General features: G+C 52.8%; 1 protein-coding gene across 1 annotated transcript; it reads left to right on the forward strand.

The window, feature by feature from the left end:
• Positions 1 to 4690: 4690 nt before the first annotated feature.
• LOC103185606 (muscarinic acetylcholine receptor M2) lies at positions 4691 to 16629 on the forward strand. Its single transcript, XM_007904205.2, has 2 exons — positions 4691 to 4756; positions 15232 to 16629. The coding sequence occupies exon 2, from the start codon at positions 15267 to 15269 to the stop codon at positions 16611 to 16613; it is 1347 nt and encodes a 448-aa protein (XP_007902396.1). The 5' UTR covers positions 4691 to 4756; positions 15232 to 15266; the 3' UTR covers positions 16614 to 16629.
• Positions 16630 to 17206: the final 577 nt, after the last annotated feature.

The raw sequence follows: 17206 nt of genomic DNA on the forward strand, positions 1-17206 counted from the left end.
TGTGTGGGGGGCTGCACGTGTGTGTGGGGGGGGCTGCACATGTTTGTATAGGGCACTGCGTTTGTGTGGGGGGCTGTGCGTGTATGGGGGGTGGGGGCTACATGTCTCTGTGAGGGGAGCTGCGTGTGTGTGGGGGCCTGCGAGTGTGTTTGGGGAACTATGCGTGTTTGTGCGGGAAGCTGCAAGCGTGAGTGTCTGCGCCCGTGTGTGGCAGGGGTTGCGCTTGTTGGGCGGGGTCTGCGCTTGTATGTGTGGGAGTGCTGCACGCGTGTCTGTGTGCGGGGCTGTGCATGTGTGAGGGGGGCTGCACGTTTGTGGGGGGCTGCGTGCGTAGGGGGTGGGCTGAGCGTGTGCGGGGGTGTCTGCGCATGTGTGGGGCACTGCGCGTGTCTGGGCAGGGGCTTCGCGTCTTTGGAGGGGGCTGCGTATCCATCTGTGTGGGCGGGCTGCGCATCTGTGGGCGGGAGCTGCCTATGTGTAAGGGGTGTGTGGTTTCGTGTTTGTGGGGAGGTGTAGCTGTTTGTGTGTGTGGGGTGGGTCTTGGCTGCATGTGTGTAAATAGCTGCATGTGTGTGGGGATCGATTTGTGGTGGGGTGGCTGTGTGTTTGTGGGGGATTTGGCTGCGTGTGTGTGTGGTTGTTAGCTACGCGTATGTGAGGGGGCTGTTCATGTGTGGGGCTGCTGCGAGTGCGTGAGGGGCTCACGTGTGCGGGGAGGCTGCACATGTATTGGGGGGCTGCGCGTGTGCGGGGTCCTGCCTGCGTGTCTGGGGAATGCGAGTGTGTGTGGGGGAGCTGCTCGTGTTTGTGTGTGGGGCTGCGTATGTGGGGGTTTCCTGCGCTTGTGTGGGGGTGACTGTGTGTGTGTCGGGGCTGTAGCTACGTGTGTGTATGGAGAAGTGTGGCAATGTGGGTGGGTGTAGGGCGTTGGCTGCCTCTGTGTATGGGCGGGTTGGCTGCATGTGTGTGGGGGGCCGGGGTGGCTCTGTGTGGTGGGGTGACTGTGTGAGTGTGGAGGGGATGGCTGCGTGTGTAGGTGGGGTGGCTGCATGTGGGTAGGAGGGGCTGCACATGTGTGTGGGTGGGACTGCGCGTGTGTGTGGATGGCTGCATGCATGTGTGTGGGCTGGGACTGCGTGTGCGTGTAGTGGACTGTGTTTGTGTGTGGGTGGCCTGTGCGTATGTGTGGGGGGATGCTATGCACGTGTGTAGGGGCCACTGCGCGTGTGTGTTGGGCTCCAGATGTGTTTGGGCATCTGCACGTGTTTGTGCAGGGAGCTGCGCTTGTGTGTGTAGGGCTGCGCATTTGTGTGGGAGGGCTGTGCATGTGTCGGGGGGGCTGCGCCTGTGTGTGGGTGGCTGCGTGCGTGTGGGTGGGTGGGAGGGGTCTGCGGGTGTGTGGTGGGGGTTGTACAAGTGTTTGTGGGGTTGGCTACACGTGTGTGAGGGGGGGGACGCTCACGTTGGGGGGTGCTGCGCGTATGTGGGGCAGGGGCTGCGCTCGTGTGGTGCAGGTTCTGCGCACATATATGTGTGGGTGCTGCACACGTATGTGTGGGGGGGGCTGTGTGTGTGGGAGTGACTGTTGTGTGTGTGGGGGGTGGGCTAAGCATGTGTCTGGGTGGGGCTACGCATGTGTGGTGATATTTGCTCATGTGGGGGAGTCTGCGCGCGTGTGGTGGAGGCTGCGTATGTATGTGTGGGGGGGCTTCGCGTGTATGGAGGGGGCTGCATTTGTGTGTATTGGTGCTGCGAGTATGTGTGGGGGGGGCTGCACATGTATGTTGGGGGGCTGTGCATGTGGCAGGGTTCTGCACCCGTGTTTGGGGCTGGGGCTGCACTCATGTGGGGCGGGGGCTGCGTGTGTGTGTGGGGAGCCTGCGCCTGTGTGAGGCTGGCTACGTGTGTGGGAGTGTGTGTAGTTGCATTTGTGTGGAGAGGTGTAGCTGTGTGTGTGTGTGTCTGTGTGGGTGGTGGGGGTGGGGGTTGGCTGCGCGAGTGTGGGGGGGACTGCTGTGGCTGAGTGTGTATGGGGGCTGTGGTTGTGTGTATGTGGGGAGGTGTAGCTGCATGGCAGTGGGATCACTTTGAGTGTGGAGGGGGTGGTTGCGTGTGTGTGGGAGTCTGACTGTGTGTGTGTGGGGCGGTGGATGCACATGTGTGGGGTGCTGCGCGTGTGTGTGGGTGGCTGTGCATGTGTGGGGGGGCGCTATGCGTGTGAGGGGGGCTGCACGTGTCTGGGCGGGGGGCTGCGTGTATGTGGGGATGGCTGCACGAGTGTGTATGTGGGGGGCTTCGCGTCTATGGAGAGGGCTGCTCGTGTGTGAGGGTGCTGCGCATGTGTGGGCATGGACTGCGTGTGTGTGGGTGGGAGTTGCATATGTGTGTGTGGGCTACGCATGTGTCTGGGGGGGCTATGCGTGTGTGGGTGGGGACCTGCACATATGTGGGGGAGCTACGCGTGTGCGGGGGTGTCTGCGCGTGTGAGAGGATCTGTGCATGTGTGGGCGGTTGCTGCGCGTGTGTGTAGGAAGCATGCGCATGTGTGGGGGTGGCTACATGTGTGGGTGTGTGGGTGTGGCTGCGTCTATGTGTGTGGGGGCTGTGGCTGCATGCGTGTGGGGAAGTGTAGCTGCGTTTGTTTGGGAAGGTGTAGCTGCATATGTGTGTTTGGGTAGGTGTGGCTGTGTACGTGTGTGGGGGGTGGCTGCATTAGTGTGGGGGCGGGTGTCTGTGTAGTGGGGTGACTGTGTTTGTGGAGGGGATGGTTGCGTGTGTGGGGGGCATGGCTTTGCATGTGTGAGGGGGCTGCTCATGTGAGGGGGGGTGCTTCCCGTCTGTGGGGGCTGCACGTGTGTGAGGGGCTGCAAGTGTATTAGTGGTCTGCGCGTGTGAGTGCGGGGGATGCAAGTGTGTGTGGGTGGGTCCTGCGCTAGTGTGGGGTTGGCTTCGTGTGGGCGGGGGTGCTGTGGTTGGGTGCATATGGGGGCCAGGGTGGCTCTGTGTGGTAGGGAGACTGTGAGTGTGGAGGCGGTGGCTGTGTGTGTGTGTGTGTGTGCTGGGGTGGCTACGCGTATGTGCGGGAAGCTGCACATGTTTGTGTGGGTGGCTGTGCGAATGTGTGTGCGGGACTGCATGTGGGTGTAGGGGGCTGCACGTGTGTGGGAGGGGGACTGCATTTATGTGTGGGGGGGCTGTGTATATATGTGGGGGGTGCTGCACGAGTGCGTGGGGGTGCACTGTGCATGTGTGTGGGGCTGTGTATGTGAGGGCGTGGACTGCGAATGTGTGCGTGGGGGCTGCATGTGTGTGTGTGGGGGGACTGCGCATGTGTGGGGGAGTTGCGTGTGTGTGGGGTGTCTGGGTGTGTGGGGGGGTCTGCGCGTGTGTGGGCAGTGGCTGCGTGAGTGTATGGGAAGCATACCCATGTGTGGGGGAGGCTACGTGTATGCGTTTGTGTGTGGGGGGGCTTTGGCTGCGTCCGTATGGGGAAGTGTAGCTGCGTTTGTGTGGGGAGGTGTAGCTCTCTGTGTGTGTGGAGGTGTGGCTGTGTATGTGGGGGTGGGTGGGGTTGGTTGCCTGTGTGGGGGTGGGGGCGCGGGTGTCTCTGTGTAGTGGGGTGACTGTGTGTTTGTGGAGGGGATGGCTGTGTGTGTGGGGGGGGGGTTTGGCTGTGTGTGTGTGGGGTGGTGGCTGCGCATGTGTGAGTGGGGCTGCTCATGTGTGGGGGCTGCACGTGTGTGAAGGGCTACACGTGTATTAGGGGCCTAAGCTTGTGTGTGAGGAGGACTGGGTTTGTGTGGGGGAGGGGCTGTGCGTATATGTGGGGGGTGCTGCATATATGTGGGGGGTGCTGCGTGTGTGTGTGGGGCTGCACATGTGTTTGGGGGCCTGTGTGTGTTTGTGCGGGGGGCTGTGCTTGTGTGTCTAGAGCTATGCGTTTATGTGGGGGGCGTGTGGGGGCTCTGTGTGTGAGGGATGTGGATGTCAGTACTGGCTGCTCCTTGGTGGGGCTTTCCGATCATGTTCTGCCTGTGAAGATGCCAGCTCTCCTGTGGATATGTGTGAGCCACCTGTCTCCATCACCAGCCACACTGTGACTTTATTGCCCCGATAGGAAAGGTGATCCTCAAAAACATGTTATCTTTGAAGGATACAACCATCAGATGAACCTATTCCATTTCAGTGAATCTCAACAGGTTGATCTCCTTCCCATTAGGTAGATTCCCAATCGACTGAACTCCTTCAATTATCTACATTTCTCAATACACTAAATTTCCACTGAATTAAACCTTCCCATTATACAAATAACAGTGTATAACGAGGGGTATAACATTGCCCCTTTAATGATATAGATTTCCTTATGGATTGGATGCACATTGTGTGGAATCCCTCTGGACTGAAGCTTGGAGATGTTTCCATGTTAAAGTTACTGTAGCGAATGCAATGATTATTATGGTAAGTGTCAATCAACACTGCACAATTACAAAAATTTCAGGTGTCATTGCCTTCAGCTCCAGCGAATGGCTTCCTTTCTTCCTTCCCCACATTCCTATCAGTATTTATAAGACCAGTTCTGCTTTCACTGCTCTCAATAGCGGCTGGGAGAGGAGAACAGCAGCTCCTGCAATGCAGTGCCAGTGCTGACTGAGCTCCAGCTCAGCACCCGGAGCCAGCATTCACATGGGATGAGAAGCCAAGGGTAGGAAGGAGCCCTCATTGATCGGGGCAGTCACTGACTACATACAGCTTCCTGGTAGGTCTCCGATCTTGAGAGAAAAATTGCCTAGATTATGGGCTGGATTGGGAGCTGGGAGTGGAGCGAGGCTATTGATCAGACAACAGAAAGAAATCAGGTTCATATTCTGTTGTTTGATCAAATACAGAGATATCAGCAGAGTACGGGTTGTGGGTTCTGGGATGCTGGAGAGGACTCAGGTCCGAGGGGAAATTATTGCTGGGGAGAGGTTCCTGTGGGCTACTAGTTCCATGAAATGATGATAATAATCCTTGCATTTGATGAAGTGCCTTATCACATTGTTGAGGCATTTCAGCACGCTTCACAGGATATACTCTAAAGTGAATTAACTGTATATTTTGTGGTCAAAAGCATAGCAGTTTTCCACAAACAATCATGGATTGAGTGACCAAATTATTATGATTATATAGGTGTGACTGACCCCTTGTTAGTGTCTATGACCTCAGCAGAGTCATATTCACCCTGACAGTGATCACGTTAATAACTGGATATGAAACAGACACAGAATGTGGGACAGTCACACAGAGCTTCAGACAGATGCACCAGGTCAGACAGACTCACAGGGTCAGACTGTCAGACAGACAGTCACACAAAGCATGAGGACAGACCGCCGCTGCTGTAGGGGACGTGGCCTCAATTTACCCAAACTCATGTGGTTGCTTTGTATTGTAAAGGATGTCAATGGGCAGAGGATTCGAACGCTTTGCCAGATTCTATTTCTGCACCAGCTCTGTGTGGTGTGAACCATGGAGCAGGGTGTCTGTGCAGTCTCAGCCACTGACAGGCACAGATAGAGAGCCACGGTGCTGCCATCATAGGAATGAGTTCAGCTACGTTTCCTTTGAGCACTTCAGCCTGTGTTAGAATTAATTTTGCGTCTTGCAATGAGATGGATTATTTTCAGATGTGAAATTCAATTTGTCCAAGGAGTAATTTTATATTGAAATGCAGGAGAGAAATAAAAAGATTTGTTCAGTGTTGAAGATAAGCTTTTGTCTCCAGTGCCTCCTGGACTCTGAATTACAGCTCATGTTTACACAGCGCGCTTCACGGAGGGTAGCATCTCGAAACATGGCACAGTGGCATGGATGTACATGGAACGAGAGAGAAGGGGGAGGGAAGGTGATGATCGGCTCAGGGAAAGAGGTAGGTTTTGAGGTGGGATTTAAAGATAGAGAGACGGGGGATTGAGACAGGGAATTCCAAAGGTTATAGTGGTGTAGTGACTGAAGCCACGGTCACCGATGGGGGTGGGGGGTGACACACGTTATGTGTTATCTGAGTAAAGGGGGGCAGAGACATGGGTTACGAGCAGGTCAGAGGGGTGGGGAGGTGCTGGGGTGTGAAAGGATTTGTAGTTGAAGGTGAGGAACTTAAATCGATCCGTTCAGAGACCCAATGGAGCTTGTTGAGGATTATTAATAATAATAATCCTTGCATTTAAAATAGTGCCTTATCACATCATGAGCACTTCACAGAATTTATTGTAAATTAGATTGACTGTATATTTTGTGGGCGAAACACGGCAGCCAATTGTGCACAGCAGTGTCCCACAACACTGGGACACTGCTGTGCACAATGTCTTGCAATGAGATGGATTATTTTCAGATGTGAAATTCAATTTGTCCAAGGAGTAATTTTATATTGAAATGCAGGAGAGAAATAAAAAGATTTGTTCAGTGTTGAAGATAAGCTTTTGTCTCCAGTGCCTCCTGGACTCTGAATTACAGCTCATGTTTACACAGCGCGCTTCACGCAGGGTAGCATCTCGAAACATGGCACAGTGGCATGGATGTACATGGAACGAGAGAGAAGGGGGAGGGAAGGTGATGATCGGCTCAGGGAAAGAGGTAGGTTTTGAGGTGGGATTTAAAGATAGAGAGACGGGGGATTGAGACAGGGAATTCCAAAGGTTATAGTGGTGTAGTGACTGAAGCCACGGTCACCGATGGGGGTGGGGGGTGACACACGTTATGTGTTATCTGAGTAAAGGGGGGCAGAGACATGGGGTACGAGCAGGTCAGAGGGGTGGGGAGGTGCTGGGGTGTGAAAGGATTTGTAGTTGAAGGTGAGGAACTTAAATCGATCCGTTCAGAGACCCAATGGAGCTTGTTGAGGATTATTAATAATAATCCTTGCATTTAAAATAGTGCCTTATCACATCATGAGCACTTCACAGAATTTATTGTAAATTAGATTGACTGTATATTTTGTGGGCGAAACACGGCAGCCAATTGTGCACAGCAGTGTCCCACAAACATTCGTGGATTGAGTGACCAATTTTTTTGGAAGGATTATTACACCATTAAGAGCCAATCAACTAACAACCTGATTCCTACTACTGCAAGGTAAACACGCATATGAAATAAGGAAACTTGCCTAAGGTTTCTCTCCAGCCAGAAATCAAACACGGTTCCTCTCACTTGTGAGACAAAGTTGTTAGCAACTATGCTGTAGGACTCCTCTATGGGATTTGGGTGATTGCCTGATGAAGATGGGGAATTTTTGATCAGCCAGACCTTGTGGATGATGAAACTAGGGAGAGCGGTGAGGAAAGCATTTGTGAAATCAAAGTGCATGGTGACAAAGGCGTGGATAAGTGTTTCAGCAGCTTTGATGGTGAGATAGGTTCGGCGATGGGCGGGTTGATGGCTGTGGAGGAAAGAGATCCAGGTCAGGGACTGGATGTGGAGTAGGAAGGAAAACTGTGTTTCCAGATGCAGAAGTTCTGTACAGGTTGGATGATTTGAGAGAGGTCTGGCAGGTTAAGGAGTTTGGCCGAGGATGCAAGGAGACATTGATACAAGCCAGGGAGGATGGCTTTCATCTTGTCCATATTTAGTTGCAGGAGGTTGATGCTCATCCACCTCTTGATGTCTGATAAGCAGGTGGACAGGACACAGTAATAGGGAAATCCATCAGGAGAAACTCAAGGAGATGGTTTCAGAAATCCACCGCTCGTATTCTCACTGCATATCCCCATTACACCAGAACTCACCAATCTCTACTGGTTCCGTCACAGAACAGATTAATTTCAAGATTCTCTGATTTGTCTACGAATCCCTTCCCTAACTCTCCAACCTGCTTTCTCCCACTCTACTACCAGCTGCCTTCGCTCGGCTGGCACTGACCTCTTGCTTGACCCTCATTCCCTCTGGCCCATCAGTGGCCGCACTTTCAGTCACTATTCCCAGAAGCTTTGGAAGTCTCCTTCCCCCTCCATCCTTTCTTTTAGTTCAAGAATCAAGATCCTCCTCTTTGACCGTGCTCAAGGTCAACTCCTCCCTTCCATACTCCCGCCCCAGCTTAGTGTCACGCTCTGCTCTAACACTGTGAAGTGCTCCTGCATAAAGGGAGTCAAAAAAATGTAAGTTATTGTTGTTGTTGAGATTAAGGTGCTTGAAGAAGGAGAAGAATCCAGAGGAGTAAGGGGAAAGACTTAGTGAAAACCTGGCGATAAGAGTCATGCAACTGTTGGGTTGTGAAGTATGGTGAAGCGTGTAACCGGGTGGCTTCAGTGAGGGAGAGGACAATGAAGGCCGGCCACCGCCCCCCACCCACACCCCATCTCTGGCTAAATAGTTTCAATACAAATCAGGCCAGAGATCAGGATCAGATCAAGGCAATGCAAACCCATGTACACCCCACCCCCCCTCCCCAGCCTCCGAGTTGTGTGACACCTCCCAGCCTGAGAGCAGAGCCGTGCGGAAAGAGATTTCTCATGTATTACTGGCTGCTGCTACATGACACCAGTGCTATCAATGTGACATTCCTGGTGATGTCATTCACCCTGATTCCAACACTACTGGGATCCATATGTCTGGACCAGTGTGAGAGGGTGTTTAAGTGTGGATGTGTCTCAGTGTGAGAATGCGTCAGTGTGAGCGTGTGTGTCTGCACGAGTGCGAGTGGGTGTCTAGGCCAGTGTGAGTATCAGTGTGAGTGTGTGTCTCACTGCAAGCATGTTTCTCAGTGTGAGAGTGCGAGCGCGCGTCTCGGTGCGAGAGCGCGTCTTGGGCCAGTGCAAGCGCAGATCTGGGCCGGTGTGAGCACGGGTCTGGACCAGTGCAAGCAAGGTTCTCATTGCAAGCCCACATCTCAGTACGAGGGCAAGTCTCAATGCAAGCGTGCATCTCATTGTGAGCATGTGTGAGAATGTGTTTCAGTCAGAGGTGTCTCATTGTAAACGTGTATCTTCATATGGGCATGTCTCAGTGTGAGCTTGCGTTTCAGTGTGAGCGTATCTGGTTGAGTGTGTGTCTAGGCCAGTGTGAGTATGTCTCAGTGTGACTGCGTGACTTAGTGTGAGGTGTCTCTCAGTGTGATCGTATGTCTGGGCCAGTGTGAGCACGTGTCTCGGTACCAGCCTGGGCTGGTGTGATCGTGGTCTGGGCTCCCATCACTCCCACCCTCACCCAACTCCACTGGCTCCCCATTCCTCAGAGGATCGAATTCAAGATCTTCATCCTCACTTTCAAGGCCATCCATGGCCTTGCCCCTTGCTACCTCTCTGACCTGCTGACTCCCTACCAATCTGCCCGCTCTCTCCGTTCAGCGGGCTCCAGCCTGCTCCATGTCTCCCGCCCAACCCGCCCTACCATAGGTGGCCGGGCTTTCAGCCTCTCTGCCCCCACACTCTGGAACTCCATCCCACAGTCCCTTCGCCTCGCTTCCTCCCTTGCCTCCTTCAAGGCCGGTCTCAAGACCCTCCTCTTTGATCGTGCCTTTAGTCGCCCTCCCACCTCTCTGCCTTCCTTCAGCCCTCCGCCCCACCCCCATGCTTGGGTCCTGACCCCTGACTGTCCAGCACTTTGGGACGTCCTCCCGACGTGAAAGGCGCTCTATAAATGTAATTTTTTTGTTGTTGTTGTGGATCTGGGCCGGTGCAAGTGCAGGTCTAGGCCGGTGCAAGCGCAGGTCTCAGTGTGTGCATTTTTGTCTCAGTGTGTGCGCGTTTCAGTGTGTGGCTGTGTCTCGGTGTGTGTGCATGTCTCGGTGTGTGCGGCATGTGAGTGTATCTCAGTGTGAGCATGTGTTTGAGTGTGAGCGTGCCTTGGTGTGAGTGTGTGTGTGTCAAGGACAATGTGAGAATTTCTCAGTGTGACTTCGTGTGAGGTGTCTTAGTGCGCGCGCATGTCGGTGTGTGTGTGTGTGTCCCGGTTTGTGTGCGTGTCCCGGTTTGTGTGCAAGTCTCGGTTTGTGCATACGTCTCGTTGTGTGCGCGCCTCTCAGCATGTGTGAGCCTCTCGGTGTGTGCGCGCCTCTCGGCATGGCCACGCCTCTCGGCGTGTGCGCGGCTCTCGGCATGTGCGCACCTCTCGTTGTGTGCAAGCCTCTCGGTGTGCAAACCTCTTGGTGTTTGCGCGCCTCTCGATGTGTGCGCGCCTCTCCGTGTGTGCATGCGTCTGGGTGTGCGTGCATCTCGGTGTGTGAGTGCTTCTCGGTGTGAGCGCTTCTCAGTGTGTGAGCGCGTCTCGGTGCGTGTGCATGTCTTGGTGTGTTCCCGAATCTCTGTGTGTGCACATGTCTTGATGCGTACACACGTCTCGGAGTATGCACGTGTCTCAGTGTGTACGCGTGTCTCAGTGCGAGAGTGTGTCTCAGTGCGAGCCCGTGTCTCAGTGCAAGCATATATCTCAATGTGTGACTTAGTGTGAGGTGTCTCTCAGTGTAAGCGTACATCTGGGCATCTGGGCCAGAGCAAGCGCATGTCTGGGTCAGTACGAGCAAGCGTCTAGGCCTGCATGAGTGTAAGTGTGAGTGTGACATACTGTCGGTTGTGTACTGTGTGTACAGTGAGTGAAACGTGCAATTGTTCAGCAGATCCGTCACAGTACACACAGATGTAATTTGTTGTTGTGTACTGTGTACACTGGAGAAACAGGCTGTGTGCAGTGAGGGATCTGCTGCACGAATGCCACTCTGCAACCTTCCACCCCTTGCCCTCTTGAAATCCAAATCCACCCACTCCATTGGTATAACAGTCACCTCCTCTGCCTTAAAACCGAAACCTGGATGCTCAAGCCAGATGGCGCAAATCTGGCTTCACAATTCACCACCAGCTGTGGCTCAGGTATCTCCACACCTATCACCTTTCACAGACCAAAACTGCCTTTTACTCAAAAACCATTGTGGATGTCAAAAGCAAGCCTTTCTCCACCAGCACACCCACTCACATTTCCCTCCAAAATGTTTGCTTCCTCTCCATAAAGCTCTCACGATCCATTACCTCATCCTGGAATAACACATTGACATTCTTGGGCTCACTGAAACCTGGCCATCTCCCGGTGATCCTGTCCCCCTGGTCAAAGCCCCCCCCCTACCACCTACACCCCCCACCCCAATAATTGCGGCAGTGAGGTGACCCTTATCTCCCAAATTTTACTCAGTCTATCCCCCTATTCCTCCAGTTCCTTCCCATCTTTTGACCCTGTACCACCGTCCCTGACCATCAAATTGCTCCTTATTTATCGTCCTCCCAAACTGCCCAGCTCCTTTATCTCTGACATCTTCACCCTCCTTTCATCCCTCCGTATCTGCACTGAACACCTGGGCATAATGGGTGTTTTCAACCTCCACCTATATTCTTTTTGCTCCACCTTCTCTGACTTCACTGACCTTCTCTCCACATTAAACCTCACCCTCCACATAAACTTCTCAACCTACAACTGTGGCCATCTCCTCAACCTCGTCATCACTCACTGCCTTGATAAGTCCAATTTGTCCATTAAAGACAAGGCCATGTCAGACCATTTCTTCACCTCCCTCTCCTCCCTCATCCTCCTCCACTCTTCCAAGCCCTCCAATCTTGGAAAAAGCTTCCACCCAAGCCTCTCACAAACTCTTTCTTGGATCTGTTCTCTCTCTGGCCTTCCACCTGCAGTGATTCTGATGCAGCCATCAAGCTGCTAAACGAACACCTCTCTGCAATCCTCAACTCCCCTGCCCCTTGAAATCCAGGGCTGTCTCAATATCCACCCACTCCTCCTGGTTGGTGAGGGGGGGGGGGGGAGCGGGGGTGCGGGGGAGAAGAAACCATTTGAAGAAACAAAATAATAGAAGTTTCTTAAGTAGGATTTGAACCAGGTTACTGTGGTCCCTTTGAGGTGGATGATGGAGGAAAGGCGGTAGATGAGGTTAGTATGGTGGTCTGTGTTGATCATGGCGGAGAGGTCCAGGAGGATGAGGAGGCAGAGGAAACCCTGATTACAGAGAGAGAGAGAACCTGCTTACTCCCCAATAACAGTGGTTTGGGGAGTAAGCAGGTTGGAGAGATAGGAAGGTGCCAGGGCATGAAGGGATTTGAAGAGGATCTTGAAGTCGATCCATTCGGTGATAGGAAGCCAGTGGAGCCTGGCTAGAACTGGTGTGTTCGGGGTACGGAGTTTAGTGCGGGTGAGTATGCGGGCAATGGAGATTTGGATTAACTGGATTTTGTGGATGATGGAGCTGGGGAGACTGGGAAGGAGCGCATTTGGTAGTTGAGGTGGGAGGTGACAAATGCATGGACGAATGTGGTCCTGGTCAGGGACCGGATGTGGGGTGAAAAGGACAGCTGTCCAGGTTGTAGACTGGTTCAAACTTCACCACATTGCCCACCTTCGACTGTAACTTACCTCAGATGCAGCCGAAACATTTGCCACTGCAACCCAAAACTCTGGAACACTCTTCCTCTAACCAACAGCCTTGCCCCTTCCTTCCTCATCTTCAGATCGACCTTCCGCTTCGACCGTGCCTATGGTCACCATCCCCCACACCCCGGCGTCATGCTCTGCCACTGTTAAGTGCACTGAGATGCTGCCCTGAGTGCGAACTGTTGTTGTATACTTCATGTACAACGAACGAGACAGGCTGATTAGATGACGTCAGTGGCAATGTTCAATGGAGACTGACAGAAGCTGAGAATGTGCATCCCGTTTTGCAGCTCTCCTGTGGTGACGTTGGTGGATGATTAGCAGTGAATTACGCACAATGTTCCTGTGTGCCGCATACGCTGCCTGCTTTGTGAAAGTCACCAAATGCTTCTTCTTGAAGGTTCGACATGGGGCAGAGTAAGAAGCCATTGGGGTTTAGTGCAGATAGTGAATGGGTTACACAGTCTACTCTTTGGCCTTGTGTGTTTGGGAAAGATGCAGAAATCTTTCTGTCCCTCCCTCCACCCACCTCAGGGAGCTTTGCATCTCACTGAGTTCTGCTGGGAATTAGATTCAGTGTCAGAATTCACAAGGAATGGGAATGTTTTAAAAAACATGCAGTCCTTGGTTACTCGCATAGCACAGGCTTAGGATGAAATCCCCCAAACTCTGTGATTAACTGCCTCTGACGGCAGCAGTGCCTGGCTGATCAGCACTGATAAATAGTGAGGGTGTCCTTCATATAAAATGTTTCCGACACTTCGCAGGATTCACAACAACAACAATTTATATAGCATCCTTCACACAAGGTAACGTCCCAGAGCGCTTGACAGTGGTGGAGTCTGACTCCTAGCCAGGGGTAGAGAGGGGGGAAGTGACCGTAAGCACGATCAAAAAGAAAGGTCTTTAGGCAGAATTTGAAAGTGAGGAGGGAGAGGGCAGAGCAGATTAACTGAGTATAGAGTTCCAGAGCTTCAGATGTAGTGGCTGGAAGCATGGCTACCGATGGTTGAGCGGAGGGGGCGAGGGAAGAACAGGTTTTCGGAGCCAGCTGAGCAGAGGCAGCAGATAGTGTAAACAGCTCGGATTGGTAGGGAGGTACGAGGGCATGAAGGGATTTGAAAACAAGTGAGAGGACCTTGAAGTAGATCCGTTCGGTAATTGGGAGTCAGTGCAGCCTGGCAAAGACTGGTGTGGTGGGGAATACAGAGTTTTGTGCAGGTGCTGGGATGCAAGTTCTGAATGAATTGGATTTTGTGTTTGGTGGAGCTGGGGAGATCAGCGGGGAGGGTGTTTGAATAGTTCAACCAGTTAAGTGACAAAGGCGTGGACGAGGCTTTCAGCTGCTGTGGGTGTGAGGTATGGATGGAGGCGGGCAATGTGGCGGAGGTGGGAAGCGATCCAGGTCAGGGAACGGATATGGGGTAGAAAGGAAAGCTGGGGATTGAACTTGACGCCTAAGTTGCAAACGGGTTTGGTGAGTCTGACGGAGAACACTGAGAGTTTAAGGCGTTCGGACCTGCAGGAAAGAAAACACTGATGGGATCCAACACGGCTTCTGTGTTGCCAACATTCAGCTGCAGGAAATTTGGACTCATCCAGGCCTTGGTGTCCATCAAACAGGTTGAAAGGATATCAGTGGACTGGGAGTCGCAGCTGGAGGAGGAAGAGGAGAAGTAGATTTGGGTGTCATCCGTATTCATGTGGAAGTTAATCCCGTGTCTGTGGATGACATAGCCAAGAGGGAGCATGTAAATGAGGAAAAGACGGGGTCCAAGGATGGAGCCCAGGGGTATCCCGCAGGTGAATGGGTGGGGGAGGGAGGAGAAACCGCTTGCCAAAATGTATGACCTGACAGGCACAAATAGGGTCTTGGTTAATGTCCCATCCATAAGAAAGTAGAGTTGGTGTATGTCTGCCACACTCAGAAACCCATCACTGTGCATAAAAGTCTCCAATATATGTAAGGTGCATGGAGATTTCGTTGTTTGGATTGGAATGCACACTCTCTCCCCAGAGAAATGTATCCTGCTTATCTAATTCTGGACAGTATTAGGCGCAGATTGGTAAGAGCCAAGGCTTGGGGACCCTAGAGTGTGGGGTAATTGCTAGAGTTTAACCGCCCTACCATCGGTGGTCGGGCCTTCAGCCTCTCAGCCCCCAGGCTCTGGAACTCCATCCCCCAGTGCCTTCGCCTTGCTTCCTCCCTTTCCTCCTTCAAGGCCGGTCTCAAAACCTTTCTCTTTGACCGTGCCTTCAGCTCCCGTCTCGACTCTCTTCCCCCTCCTCGCTCCCTCCCTTCCCTCCCCTCACCCTGACCATTTCCCCCCTCCTTGCTCCCTCCCTTCCCTCCCCTCACCCTGACCATTTCCCCCCTCCTCGCTCCCTCCCTTCCCTCCCCTCACCCTGACCATTTCCCCCCTGCTCGGGTCATGACCCAACTGTGCAGCGCCTTTCCTGACGTGAAAGGCGCTTTATAAATGGAATCTTGTTGTTGTTGTTGTAGAGTTTAACCAGTAAAACTACAAACTTGCCATTGAGAGCATTGTCTGACAAGCTTTCCCATTGGTTGCTCAGCGAGGACCACCCTACCCATTCAGGCTTTGGCTTGCATCGTTAACAGGAACTGAGTTGGAAGGATTCCCTTCCCCCCTGTGACTGGTCTGCAGGCTGCGCTGTCATCAGCAGTGCCCTGGAGTACTGCGGATCTGCCTGGCTCAGGAACCAGATGAGAGACAGTCACAGAGGGTGAACCTGATTCTGACTTTCAGTTATCAGCTCAGACTGAGTAGCTTTGGGATTGGCCTTGTACCATTGTGAATGTATCTCTGTTTGCAGATCAGTGCAGTGTGAGCACGAGCTTGAGGCCAGAGATGTCCAACTCCAGCCAGTCCAACGCCTCCCTCGGGAACCTCACAGGGACCTTCCTCACGGGGGGCGGGGGACCATACCAGGCAATGGAGGTGGTTTTCATCGCAGTGGTGGCTGGCTCACTCAGTCTGGTGACCATCATCGGAAACATCTTGGTGATGGTTTCAATCAAAACCAACCGGCATTTACAAACCATCAACAACTATTTCCTGTTCAGTCTGGCATGTGCCGACCTCATCATTGGGGTTTTCTCCATGAACTTATACACTGTCTATATCGTCATTGGTTACTGGCCATTGGGACCCGTGGTGTGTGACCTTTGGCTGGCTCTGGACTATGTGGTCAGCAATGCCTCCGTCATGAACCTCCTGATCATCAGCTTTGATCGTTATTTCTGTGTGACCAAACCCCTCAGTTACCCCATCAGAAGGACCATTAAGATGGCGGGCATAATGATTGCAGTGGCCTGGGTTTTGTCCTTTGTGCTCTGGGCACCCGCCATCCTCTTCTGGCAGTTCATCGTGGGTGGCCGCACTGTCCGGGCTGGAGAGTGCTATGTTCAGTTCTTCTCCAATCCAACTGTGACCTTCGGCACTGCCATCGCCGCCTTCTACCTCCCCGTGGCCATCATGACTGGCTTGTATGTCCACATCTCTCGAGCCAGCAGGAGCCGCGTCTACAAGGGCAGGAAGGAGCCCATGGCCTTGGCTGGCCCGGCCCAGGGAGAGCAGGCCAACTGCACCAGCAACGAGAGGGCAATGCAGAATGGCAAGGGCGATGTGAGCTGTGAGCAGCAGGAGGAAAAAGAGGCCTCCAATTCCTCGAACTCTCTCAGCGTTCTCCCCTCAAACCCACCAGAGGGGAGATGCAAGTCGGGACCCAGCCCCAACAGGATGGCCAGCTCCAGACTCTCCTGCATTAAGATGATTACCAAACCTCCCAAGGACAGTTACTCACCATCCACCACCGCAGTTGCCGGGAACCATACAGCCGCAGTAGAGATCCTGTCCAGCCAGTGTGAGAGCAGGGCTGCTCACCAGGTCATCCAACTCACCAAGGTGCCCACCAAGAAGCGGGGTTGCGCAACACGGGAAAGGAAGGTGACGCGGACCATCCTGGCCATCCTGCTGGCCTTCATTGTAACCTGGACCCCCTACAATGTCATGGTCCTCATCAACACTTTCTGCTCCAGTTGTGTTCCCAACACAGCATGGACCATCGGCTATTGGCTCTGCTACATCAACAGCACCATCAACCCTGCTTGCTACGCTCTGTGTAACACCACCTTCAAGAAGACCTTCAGACACCTGCTCCTGTGCCAGTACCGAAGTATCAGCTCAGCCAGATAGTCAGCCTTGTTCTGCTCCCACCCACAGAAGGAATATCCCGGTAAAATAGTTTCCACCTGATCTTCCCCAGGAAAACTATTTCACTCTGAGATTCCTCCCTCAAATCTGAAAATCCGGTGATTTGATAAGGCTGATGCGTATTCCCGTAATTCTTTTTTTGGGGGGTGGGTTGGACATCGGGGGGGACATCATCACATTTCAGTCCAGAGATCATCGCTGGTTCCACCCATCCAGAGCTTCAGAGGAAATGTCTCCCAGGTTGAAACGAGAAGCCCTCACATGTATGAACTAATCTAACCAGTGTGTTTAATGTAGCAGACCCGGTTCAGAATGCGATTATCTATATAGTACACACAATATAAAGCACATTTGAAATGTACATCCCCAGTAAATAATTTGCAATGTTAATTGGCAACATGGTGCTTAATAGATGCTTAGTGAATTAGGATCACGGTGTGTCTCAGACATCCCTGTGTTCAGCCACTCGGGGTGTCTGCAGATCTCTCCCTTCCCCTGCCCCCACTCCCATAACATCCCTGAGTAACATTTACACTGACACAGGGAAGTTTCAAATCACTTTACAACGACACTGT

Source organism: Callorhinchus milii, unplaced genomic scaffold (assembly GCF_018977255.1).
Source record: "Callorhinchus milii isolate IMCB2004 unplaced genomic scaffold, IMCB_Cmil_1.0 Scaffold5, whole genome shotgun sequence".
NCBI lineage: Eukaryota > Metazoa > Chordata > Chondrichthyes > Chimaeriformes > Callorhinchidae > Callorhinchus > Callorhinchus milii.